Genomic DNA, 12,339 nt, shown 5'->3' with positions numbered 1-12,339 from the left:
TAAATGCAATAAATATATATTCAAATTTGAATATTCAACAAATCAACGTGTATTCAATTTTCTATCCCTGTTTCCAAATAGGAATTGAAAACAGAAACCAAAGAAGTTAAGGCGGCTGGGGTAGGTGGTTCTTTGAATGTTTATAAAAGAAAGTTCCCTCGCACAGTCCACACAAAGTTTTGTCTCTCTTAGCTTGCTTTTTTCCAAAAGCGGCTATGGAGTCCCTTAGAATTAAATCCCTCTTTTCTTCTTTGGTTCTTTTTGTTCTTGTTTCTAGTCCTACTTTGAGTTCTGCAGCTTCCCTCGGAATCAACTATGGTCAACTTGGAGACAATCTTCCTCAGCCCACAGATGTTATTCCTCTCATCAACTCCATTGGTGCAACAAAGGCGAAGCTTTACGATGCAAATCCTCAAATTCTTAGTGCATTCGCCAACACCGGCATTGAATTCATGGTTGCAATTGGCAACAATTTATTATCATCGATGGGTGATCCACAGCAAGCCTTGACTTGGGTGAAATCGAATGTCCAAACATACTTGCCGGCAACGAAGATTACCGGCATCATGGTAGGTAACGAAGTGTTAACTTTGAACAATGCGGAGTTGAGCAACAATCTGGTACCAGCCATGAAAAGCGTGTATGCTGCACTGGTTTCTTTAGGATTAGACAAGAGTATCAACGTAACTACCGCACACTCTCTCGACATCATGGGATCTACTTATCCTCCATCTGCTGGAGCCTTTAAACAAGACTATAAGGTATATATGCAAGCAATCTTGAGCTTTCACGTGCAGACAGGCTCACCTTTCTACATCAATATGTACCCCTTTTTTGCATACAAGAGTAGCCCAAGTGATGTTGATCTTAATTATGTTCTTTTTGAGCCAAATAATGGGTTTGTGGATCCAACTACCAAGCTCTTATATGACAACATGTTATTTGCACAAATTGATGCGGTTTATTCTGCAATAACTTTGTTGGGGTATAAGGGGGTCTCAATTTGTGAGTCAGAGACTGGTTGGCCATCGAAGGGAGATGCTGATGAAGTTGGTGCTACACTTGATAATGCAGCCAAGTACAATAGCAACTTGATAAAGATGGTTGCTCAAAACAAAGTGACACCATTGGGGTCGAGTTTAGACATATATATTTTTGCATTGTTTAATGAAAACATGAAGCCTGGACAAACATCTGAGAGGAATTTTGGATTGTTCCAACCCGATAAAATGCCTGTGTATTCCGTAACTTCCGTTCGACTCACTGATGGAGTTACTGTTAGTTCTTCTGCTGTTGAAAGATATAATAGTCTTATATTGTTATTCTTCTGCATAGCATCAATTGCAATTCTCTAGAGGCAATTGGATTGATAAAGAATGTAGAAGGTCAAAGTATATGAATACAAATTCTAAGGTTGATTAGTTTGTTATCTTTTACTCTTTATTTTTTGGGGGAGAGGATGAATAGAGATCAAGTGTAGGTTCTTACATTTTGACTATTGTTTAAGTTGTGGTTGTTTATACTTTATATTCCAATTTCTCTTTCTCGGTTTTACTTTCGTTTTCTCTTTTGCTTTTCTATAGATTTCTACAACTACAACCTTTTTAAAGTTTAAACCAACTAGTTAAAATTACCTACAGGGACTAAGAATGTAATTTGTCTAATTCATTCCACTAATCCAAAAGTCTTTGTCCTTTCTATACTAGTTTGAACCCTTTTCCATTATGTGACTTGGGCTTACCCGTGACTAACATTCAAATTGATATTATTGACTAATCCTACTTTAAAAAAATAAACCCAAGCGAAAAATATTAATTAAGACTAAGTGTTTGTTTGGATTCGGCTGAATGCGTCTATGTTCACGTTTCAGCCCTTTTTTTTTCCTTTCCTGCACAGCGTTAAGCTTTTAAGGGACAAAAATTACTGTTCATCTATTGACGACATTGTTCATACAATGTTCACGACACTGTTCAGCAACTTTTTCATTAAAAATGAGTCTCGCAACACTATTTACACATTTAAAAATTATTTTACTATAGTATTTCAGTTTTCAATTTTCAGTTTTCAGCTATATCCAAACGGACCCTAATTCAAGTCTTTTAAAACAAAATCAGCATGCAATGAATATAAACTTCAGAAGTGTTGGAATATATACACACACACATGTGTGAATAGTGTGATTGGGAGATTTGTAGCATTGTAAAGTCTTGCATTGGATACTAATGAGAAGAATTACTAGTTATATATAATAACATTTGGTTCAAGTTCATTGGTTTAAGCTTTTGGTATCTCTATATATCATATGGACAGGGTGTTAATTATCAAGTTATTGGCTCTCGACTGCGTTTTAAATAAAAAAAAAAAAAAAATTAAATAAGTATAAAAATAAATCTCATTCCACTCATCCAAAAGACTTCGTCCTTTATATACTAGTTTGGAACCTTTTCCATTATGTTAAGACTTGGGTTCACCCGTGACTAACATAAGAATAAAAAAAAAATCTCATTCCACCCATCCAAAAGGCTTTGTCCTTTTTAGACTAGTTTGAACCCTTTTTCATTATGTTAAGACTTGGGCTCACTGCGCTCACCCGTGATTAACAATTCAATTTGCTATTATTGACTAATCCTACTAAAAAATTAAAAAAAAAACTGCGAAAATACTATTTCAAACCTTTTAAAACAATTCTTTAAAATAAAAAAAGTCCTTTAAAACAAAGTCAACATGCAATGAATATAATATATACATGTGAATAGTGTGATAATTATAAAGTCCCACATCAGATATTAATGAGAAGAATTACTAGTTAAAATTTTGGATCAAGTGTCACTATATGAGTACCTGTTATATTATCCTCTTAATTATCTATTGAAGAGAAGTTTAACGCCAATTTTCTTTTTTTTTTGAAAATATTGTTGTTGTTGTTATTATTCTCTTGAAAGGATGATTGTATTGTTTAACACTAAATTTGGCTTTGGATTCAAGATGGTTTCATGAAATCATCTTTTTAAAAGTCAATTTTAGTAGGTTTTTGGCTAAGTAGGGTGACATACGCGGTAGGAGTTAAGAAAAAATTTTATTTATTAAAGAAAAACAATTTTATTTATTAAAGAAGAATCATCAGTTCAAAAAACACTTTGGCAGTCTTTGGTTTGATGGCCGTAAAATATTTTCAGGAGAATAATTTTTAGAAAAGAAATTATTTTTAAGTATTTGGTAATGTTCTTGAAAGTACTTCAAAATATATTATCGTGTGTTTGGTTACGTTCTTGAAAATGCTATGAAAAACATATTTTCTCATCTCCTAATTCACACACAGAAATATAATAAAAAGGGGAGAATTTTAGATTTTAAAAAAAAAATTCTTGATCAGAGACCTGCAGTGCTAAGTGCTGTTGGCCATCGGATACCGGAGATGTTAGTGGTGGTGGAGGGGGGGGGGGGTGGTATACAATAGAGGGTAGGGGATGGAAGTTCAATTGATAAGTTTTGGGTGAGGTGGAAAATTGTTTATAGAAAATGAAATTGTAAACCAATTTCTGCCATAAATACTTTTATTTTACGGTCAATTGAAACACTAACATTTTATGTTGCCTCAAACATCTGTAAATGTGGAAAATATTTTTCAAAAATCAATTTCCGTCAGAACCAAACACAGATTCAACGTGGACTATTTGCCAACTTAGCATTGTCAAGTCAGACACCACAAAATGAGAAATCATCTCTTCAAAAGATGATTTTACAAAAGGAGTGTTTACTAAATAATTTGCAAAGAGCGCTGATTTTACCATCGTAGTCAACTCATTTTCAAGCTATTCGTGTTATCAAATCACTAGAATGGGGGAGCGATTCTTTTCCTCATTTTTAAACATGATTTTATGACAATTAAGAGGCTGGACGGAAGAAAACAAACAGCAGAATATATTGCCTATGCTCGACAGTTTCTACTTTATCTATATATTTCTGTTTCTTTCCTGTACATCAACCAGTACTCTACATTGCCATTGTGACTGGGAATAGCCTATCCAAAAAAGTATATACACCCCCACCTAACAGAAGTGCCCCACTGAAAAAACAACCAATTCAAAAGCCATATCAGAAACAACGAAACAGCAAGAATCTGATCAATGAGAAAACAGCTTGCGAAGGATGTGTGATAGTTGCACATCATTTTAATGTGCTGATTATGAAGTGGGTTGAGTGACATTTATGGAGTGATTAAGGGGGTTATAACAGTGTCTACCACCAGTCTTGTGAACATGTGACTGATGACACAGGTGAATGAGTATTACCCATTATGAGAAGTAAGACATATAAGATGAACCCAAGAACTACCTGATCGGGTTGATCCATGCTGAGAACTTGCGGAATGAAAGCAGGCTCTGCAAATATCTTAGCATTAATATTTGCTAAAAGAAATTTCGAACAGGACAGTGTCTTAGTATGATTTGAATAATTCAAAGTGTAGTACAGATGCAATGAGTTACTATAGATATGGTTCAAGGCATTTGCCAGAATTATGACTTCATATGCTGGCATACACATTTGTGCACGACATCAATGTCTTCTTCTTCTTCTTCTTCTTCTTCTTCTTTTTATGTATTTATTATTATTTATAATTATGATATCAATGTCAGAAAACTCAGAATGATGATGGAAACTTTTGCTTGTCCTTCCACACATGCACTAGAATTGAAATGACTTATCCAATGAAGAAAGCATATTACCTGCAATGCTCCAGCGAAAGAAGCAGCTAGAAGCAGAGGAGCAACATAGCCAGTTGTGTATGTCAAAAGTAGGCTGCCTCCTATAACTGGATCCTGTTAATGTAAGTGTCCTGTTATTGAACAAATTTAAAGATAAAACTGGCTAACAGTATACAAAGAATCAATGTGCAGTACATTTTGAGTAAAGTCTTTGTTCTTTTTTCTTTGACATATTTGCATGTTAAAGAGAGGGATAAGATTATTCATCTCAAATAGTAACATTTTACATATATCTTCTATTGCCTCGAGTAACATAAGAGGTTCTCGAGAGAATCAAAATGAACTTAAGAATCTCCACCAAATCAAGAGGTTCTTCCAAGGAGTAAAAAGACCTCCAGTAACCCCATCCACTAGCATCAGCTTGAAAGTTGGTCTTCCTAAGCAATACTGAAGCAGCACTTAGACTCATAACTCTTATCACTAGTCTATGAGCTAATGAATCTGAGTTCAGTTACGCTAAACACATAGCAATATGGCAAATATGCAAAAAGGACGCTAAAGGACTAATCACTAGCTTCCTCAATGCGTGTGTGTGTGTGTGAGAGAGAGAGAACAAATACTAACCATGCGAGACCACCATAGTATATCTACAGTCTGAAGGATCAAAGCTTTAAAGAAAATTAAAGAATAACAAATTTCAAAGTACCTTGGATGTAGCCACATATCCTAGCAGAGTGGCCAACACTGGTGTACTGCAAGGGGAGGCAGCTAAAGCAAACGTAAGCCCAGCTAGATATGCTTGCACACCTAACATGTCAAATTTATTCAACTTTGAAACTTGTAAGAGTATTTAGACATTTAGCAATTACTTGAATAACTACGGGAGAGTTAAAGGCCGATTACTTGTTGGGAAGTTAGCAGCTGCAGCACGGGGATCAAAATTGTTAAAAAGTGAGGGGAGCTGTAATTCAATTATCTGCAAAATTAGACATAGGATGAGCACATAAAAAGAAAAAGGTAGTGTCAGGAAAGAGCCGAGTCAAACAAAGTCTTCTAAGAGGTTAAACTATCAAATTCCCTTATCACATCTCAAAAACATTGAAGCCGTTTTGAAGGATTATTTCCTAAACTTGATCACTTCACTAAAAATTTATATACACAACATAATAATACTATATAAAATACCTACAAATGCCTTTTCAAAGACTAAAGTGGTTCGACAAGTAATCAAGTTAAGCTAGCAAATATTATGAGGCAGCAGGACTCAAAATGCTATAAAAACATGAATCAATACCTCAAGGAGATTTAGACCCATAAGAACAGCTAAACCAGAGGCTGCCAAAGGTAATCCCTGCCCTATCTGTCCGTATGCCTTTCCAGCAAATGAGGCTGCTATGCCTAGGACTGCTAGAGTGGTTGCTAATCCCAATGCAAATGCAATGGAATCCCCAAAAATCTGGTCAGGGAGGGGGGGAGGGGGGGAACACATATTAATGATCAGATGAAATGCAATAGAGTTGCAATCACATAGGTAGGTAAAAAAGATCAATACTAATAAATGTAAATAAAAGAGAACAGGAAAATTTTAATATAAAGAATTTTTTTTTTATTGTTACAATGGTGGTGGAGGATTTGAATCCTAGATGTCTTCATTGGAAATATTAGGAGGTGTCAATTGAACTATGAGATTCTTGGCATTTAATATAAAGAAACATAAGTATTAGAAGACATGTTATCTTGCTTAAAAAGCTTGATTAACTAGAAGATTAATCAGTGTTCTCAAAAGATATTAAAAAAATTGCTAATGACAATTAAATTGAGGTCTCTGATGGAGATTTACTCGTAAAGTGCTGATATATAAACGTTTTCATTCTCTACTGTTTCTTTTCATCCTTTCCATCAATAACAACTAAGAAACCAACAATATACTTGGCTGTCTAATCAACTAGAAAAATAAATATTTATCTACGTTTGGTCATTTGTTAATTCTAGGTGTTGGGTGAAAATAAATAGAATTAACCTAACAGGCATAACTTGTCATCATATTTCTTAGCTAATTTCAATATTTCAGCAATGATCCAAAGATTCTACACAACACACAACTAGGGTAACAAAGTAATATAAGGAAAAATGTGAATCAAGGTAACTCATTTAGCAAGCCATACCTCTGCTCTACTTTTTCCAGAACCAAATGCTCCTGTTTCATTTCAACCAATCCAGAAATCAACATAAAATATTAGAAGATGCAAACTTATGACTATGCACCATTCAAAGAAAAAAATTGCCATGAGATCTGCAATATAAAATGCTCACCAATGTAACCAAGGGTCAGTGGCAAGACACTTAGTGTACAAGGAGAAAGGCTGGTTACAAGTCCTGCCCCAAAGATAACTGCCAAACTGTGACAACAATTAAGTAGCAAATGAAAGAAAATTCAGAATGCTTAGTAAAATCTTTAAAATAAATTAAAAAAAAAAAAAAATCAAACATGAAGGAAAAGTGTAGGACTGAACCTAGTGAAACTGAGAGCTGATAACTGGTCTTGGACAGCCTCATTAGCCTGTTGTCCAGTTGAAAAGAGAAAGCCTCCAAACCAATCTCCCAGACCTCCATCAGCCAAATTATAAACAGAAGCAGCTCCTTCCTAAAATTATGAAAAATATTTCTAGTTCCTGATATCGTTTACAAGAAGCATAACTTAAATGCAGACTTAGTAAGATATCACAATCTATATAACATGCAGACCAGTATTTAACCATCTGAGACATTAATTTTCAAACATTTAAATTGTAATTGGATATGTTGGCATAAAATGAAAAGTTGGAAATTAAGCAGAGTGAGAAATTCACAAAATGTTATTACATATTAGTCACCAAGAAGACATAATTTGGCAAGTCACACATGAAACCACGTATAAAATGTATGAATGCAGTGCAAGGGCAAGCCCACCTACTACTGTTAGGAGGTCCCCACAAGAAGCAATGGAGGTTAAACTTGGCTCATAACAACTTGAGGCCAAAATCAACCCTAAACTAAAGTGGCAGAGAACACTAAAGAGTGACGTGTGCACTTATCCTATGTTTCTTATTATGTCATTTAGCAGAAAATATTCAAGGGCTATCAAATTAATAAATACGTGGTGAGAAATTTCATAGGGGTAAGTAAACTGACATGACATGCTTCCCAGAAATCTATTTGGCAAAGGAAAATTCATTAAATCCTTTCAAATTTCTTCTGGTTCATATTATTTATCAAAAAAGAGAAAAAAAAAAAAAAAAACTTTCTTTTGGTTCAAATTGTATGGAATTTCCTAAGCATCTCAATATAAAAAGATAATGAAGAAAACACCAGAAAGAGAGAGGGGAGAGCTCATGAATTAGAGGAAATTATTGCAGACAAAGCACAGCAGATTCTCACCAGTAGATTCTCTGTACTTACAGCCCTTGCTGACTCGGTTGCAACCAAATTCACTGCTGAAACAGAAAAAATAAAAGAGAAATTCACCTGTGCAACCAACTAAACCAAACATCTATTTGCAAAGGCTATAATTCAATGAGAAGTTTGAAAGAAATGGGAAGGGGAACTAAGATATACAAATTCAGTATATATAATTTATACTTGAATTTTAATCTGATATAATAGACTTTTATGGAGAATGGAAATTTGGCAATCTGCTCTGCTTAGTGTCATCACACAAACATTAGGAATACAATAACTCATGCCTTGCTATTTCAATTGTTGAGGTTCAGGTAGTACTTTGACAATTACAACTTTTTTTGGGGTAAAAGTTAGACACTTGGTAGATCATGAACCCACGAGGCAACGACCAAATTCTCCAACTCAGTCTTACAAGGTAAGGAAATTCCATTTGAGCCATAATTCATTGGTGAGTCTGAATTACTTAAACAAAGGAATCAAACTGTTGCAACTATAGTTAAATGATTAAATTCACGATTTCTTGATAATTTAAACTTTTGGAAGAATTGGTAATTTATCATGGTATTAAAGCAGGAGATCATGAGTTTGATCTCTTGCATTACTCTACCTCCCATTTAAAATGCTCAAATCCCATAAGTTGGGCCCCACTTATTGAGGGGAGAGTTTAGGTCCACGTATGAGAGGAAGTGTTAGACCTATGGTTAAATGATTAAATTCACAATTTCCTACTAATTTAAGCTTTTTGAAAAATTGGTAATTTATCACAAACAAACACGAATGATAAATTAGTCTAAACTTTCCACATTATAAATGAATCTTTCATGTGACAAGCAATGATTATAGAAATGAGAAAATTCCTCTTCGTGAAAACAAGAGAAAGAGATGGAAAATAAAAAAGATTACAAACTTATTACAGGGAAAAAAGTACTTATAGTAGCAACATATTTCACATAAAGCAAAGGGTAAAGGCCATTACCTGCAATAGCATTTACAAGTGTCGCAACTTGAAAGCTACTGTTTCCAACATTCTTTGACAAAACTAAACTATCTTCGTGATCATCCTCAGCTCTAGGAGGTCTATTAAGCATCTTTATGGGCACTATATATCTACCTTCACATTGAAATGTATAATTGAGAGGTTCATTTGTGTTAGATTGTAAATTTTATATTGAAAGACAAAAACAAACAAACATTTTATTCACAAATACAAATAATATTGTTAGTCATTCATGCTATTCACTAATAGAAACTAATTCAAACACGTAGGTTCCTACTGTAAAATCACCATAACACTAACATTTTATTCACACACAAAAAGGCTATCTTGACTCCAAAAATGAATTTTTTTGTATACGAAAAGAAAAAGTTCCATAAACCCATTTAAGATATCAAGTTTGGTGAATTTTGGCATTAGAAAGTTAGCTAACAACACTGCTACCAAATACTGAAGGGAATATAAAGAAATTTTTTTTTTTTTTTTTGGTTGAGTTTTTCCCATGTGGGCTCCACTCCACCTCCTAAAAATCCCAAAACTTTGGCATGTAAAAAGCAGTTTTTTGTAGCTTGAAAGCCTCCAATACTGTAATTTAAAGAACCCAATAGTAGAGAGAGAGAGAGAGAGAGAGAGAGAGAGAGAGAGAGAATGAAAAGTAAGAGAAAAATAAGACACAATTGGCGCACCATGAGTGTTGCTTTTCCGGGCTTGCTTGCAGCTTGAAATTCTGCAAGAACTAATACCATAACTGCCGCAGTAATTTATAACCAAGCTCATCTGCAATAGGAAAACTGAATGAAACTTAAAGCTGTGTTTTACTTTTAGCTGAGGCAAGGTTAATGAGAATAAAAAAAATTTAAAAACAAGACCCAAAAGAGAAAATATAGAAGGAATTTGCGAGTGAGATAATCTTGAACGCCTTTTTATGACGTAATTTTCTTTTCATTGTTACTCGATTTTCTCGGAAACCAAACAAAGTACAAAGGAATTTGCAGAGAGAGAGAGAGAGATTACTTTGAGTTTGGGAATTGGGAGTGTTTCGTTAAAAAGAGCGAAGATGAGCCGTTAATGCGGGTGAGATCATAATCTTGAACGCCTTTATAACGGTCCCCACAACACTAGATTTTTTTAAAAAAAATCTTTTTTGTTTTTTGGTTTCTTTTGTTGTAAACAGAGGATTATTATTATTATTTATTTTTATTTTTTGCCAAAATGACCAAATACTACTATTTATCGGAATATATATCAATTTATTACTGTTTCGAAAATATGTCAAGATTTGCTACTTTTGGGTACTTGAGTTTAGAGAACTTGGGTTTAGGGAACTTGAGTTTTTCATGATAGAAATCAAGTTCTTTAAAAAAATAGCCTTTAAATTTGTCGAAAAATTTTGATGGAACTTGAGTACCATGAAAAACTCGAGTTTCTCATACTCAAGTACCCAAAAAGTGATAAATTATTACATATTTCTAAAACAGTAATAGATTGATATATATTTCGATAAACAATGCTTTTGTTCTATTTTGGCCATTATTTTTTGATAAACTCCAACTAATTTAAAGGAATATCCTGTCCAAGGGAGTTCTTCCCCTCTTTGCCAAAATTGTGTTTATTATCCCTATTTAAAAAGAAAATTAGTGTTCATTGTACGAGTTTGAATTTGGTAAGAATGAGTAAAAAATCCATATATTTTTTAAATGATACTACATCTTATACTTAAAACTCAATACATCTTATCAAATCTAATAATACTACATCAATATTTTACTTAAAACCTGAAATATGGTATTATTAAGATGTTATCATGTGTGATCAAATGTATTTATGTTTTTGTAATACGATGATACTAATCACTAACCTGTGCGATGCACATGAATAACTACTGGATGAGTTTTAAGGAAAAAAATAGCTATTATTTTTGAGTTGGAGTAGTAAGAAAAAATAAATGTTTTTTTTAAAAATGATATTGAAAGAAAAGCACAAAGTTTTATTAGCTAGGCAGAGTAATGTTGTTTTATTTATTAGTTTTTTGTGGGAAGGAATAAGAGATAGAATGTTGCATTTGTAGTTTAGTTTGTGTTGTATATATAGGTATATACAAAATATGTTATAATATTTATACCAAAATGAACCCATTAAAAGGTTATAACCCTTCAAATTGGATATACCAAAAGTGCTTATTGAAGGGTCATAATCCTTCATATTGAATATATCAAAAGGTGCCTATTGAAGGGTCATAACTCTTCAAATTGGATATACCAATAGGTGTCTATTGAAAGGTCATAACGTTTCATATTGGATATATATTAAAGGTGACTATTGACCGAAAATGTGCCTATTGAATGAAAATGTGTTTTGTAAGGACACAATTCAAATTCTCAATCTATGAATGAAAGGAAATAGGCTTGAAGGGCCTTTTTTACAATTAAATTTGTAGAGGATGGGTTTAGAATCTAGATTCTAAGGATGGTTTTAGATAACAAGGAAAAGAACGGGCTTCGGACCCAATGGCACGAAATAAAGAGTTATTTGCAAGAGTATAACTGAAAGCTCCTCCTCGAACACAATCCGAGGATGGTTTATAATGGTATTTTTCTAATGTTGGATACAAATATCGATTTATCATATACTATTGACCTTCTACTTCACCGAAAAAGCCCCCCTTCTCTTCGTAGGTCTTCCCCTCTATTTATACTTCCTCTTTTTCTCTTCATCATCTTCCACCTCATGGTTGCAATGCTAGTTTAGGATACTTGTCCCATCAATTTTTCCCTAGAGTCCGCTGGGGTCAGGGACCAAGTTCCAAACCTCATCTTTCCATCTATGTCGTCAGTATATCAATTACAGAGCTTTTAATGTATGGGCGGTGGTAGCAGCTTTACCTTAGATATTCCACCGCTCTTTCTATTGTCCTCCACGTGTACTGTGTATTCCCATAGTCATAGGATTCTTTATAACATAGCCCGGGGACACTAAACCTCTCTTCCTATGTCCTCAGCTTAACAATCCGAGGACGAATCTACTCCTCGGACGTAATTGGACATTCAGATACTCCAAGATCATTTTGATGTCTTCGGATTTGAGTTTTTAGCCCAAAAGACTTCGTTGGGCCATCCTTGGTAAATTACTGGGCCCAATGCCCCTACAATAGCCCCTCGAGATTCTTTATTTCTTCACCTCGGGAGGAAAATAGGATCTCGA

The 12,339-nt window shown here is 34.0% G+C and overlaps 2 protein-coding genes across 2 annotated transcripts; one reads left to right on the top strand and one right to left on the bottom strand.

Annotated features, from left to right (window-relative positions):
• The first annotated feature begins 175 nt into the window (after window positions 1-175).
• LOC142641689 (glucan endo-1,3-beta-glucosidase 11-like) lies at window positions 176-1,429 on the top strand. The gene has a single exon (XM_075816167.1). It carries the CDS (start codon window positions 216-218, stop codon window positions 1,353-1,355), a length of 1,140 nt encoding a protein of 379 aa, XP_075672282.1. The 5' UTR covers window positions 176-215; the 3' UTR covers window positions 1,356-1,429.
• Window positions 1,430-3,829: 2,400 nt separating this feature from the next.
• On the bottom strand, window positions 3,830-10,026 carry LOC142641432 (cytochrome c-type biogenesis ccda-like chloroplastic protein). Its single transcript, XM_075815872.1, has 13 exons — window positions 10,008-10,026; window positions 9,825-9,915; window positions 9,121-9,255; window positions 8,124-8,179; window positions 7,220-7,350; window positions 7,020-7,105; window positions 6,872-6,903; window positions 6,001-6,162; window positions 5,610-5,682; window positions 5,413-5,513; window positions 4,728-4,820; window positions 4,336-4,382; window positions 3,830-4,066 (listed from the first exon to the last, which is right to left on the bottom strand). Exons 2-13 carry the CDS (start codon window positions 9,913-9,915, stop codon window positions 3,994-3,996), a joined length of 1,080 nt encoding a protein of 359 aa, XP_075671987.1. The 5' UTR covers window positions 10,008-10,026; the 3' UTR covers window positions 3,830-3,993.
• Window positions 10,027-12,339: the final 2,313 nt, after the last annotated feature.

Source organism: Castanea sativa, chromosome 6, assembly GCF_040712315.1.
Source record: "Castanea sativa cultivar Marrone di Chiusa Pesio chromosome 6, ASM4071231v1".
Taxonomy (NCBI): domain Eukaryota; kingdom Viridiplantae; phylum Streptophyta; class Magnoliopsida; order Fagales; family Fagaceae; genus Castanea; species Castanea sativa.
The sequence above is the reverse complement of the archived record's forward strand: the minus strand, read 5'-3'. Positions and strand labels throughout refer to the sequence as shown.

Coding starts and splice junctions, on each gene's coding strand:
- LOC142641689 (XM_075816167.1), top strand. CDS start 216: ATGGAGTCCCTTAGAATTAAATCCCTCTTTTCTTCTTTGGTTCTTTTT.
- LOC142641432 (XM_075815872.1), bottom strand. CDS start 9,915: ATGAGCTTGGTTATAAATTACTGCGGCAGTTATGGTATTAGTTCTTGC. Junction 7,106..7,219: donor TCAGCTCTCAGTTTCACTAG/GTTCAGTCCTAC, acceptor TTGTTGTCACAG/TTTGGCAGTTATCTTTGGGG. Junction 6,163..6,871: donor CTGGAAAAAGTAGAGCAGAG/GTATGGCTTGCT, acceptor CTCCCTGACCAG/ATTTTTGGGGATTCCATTGC.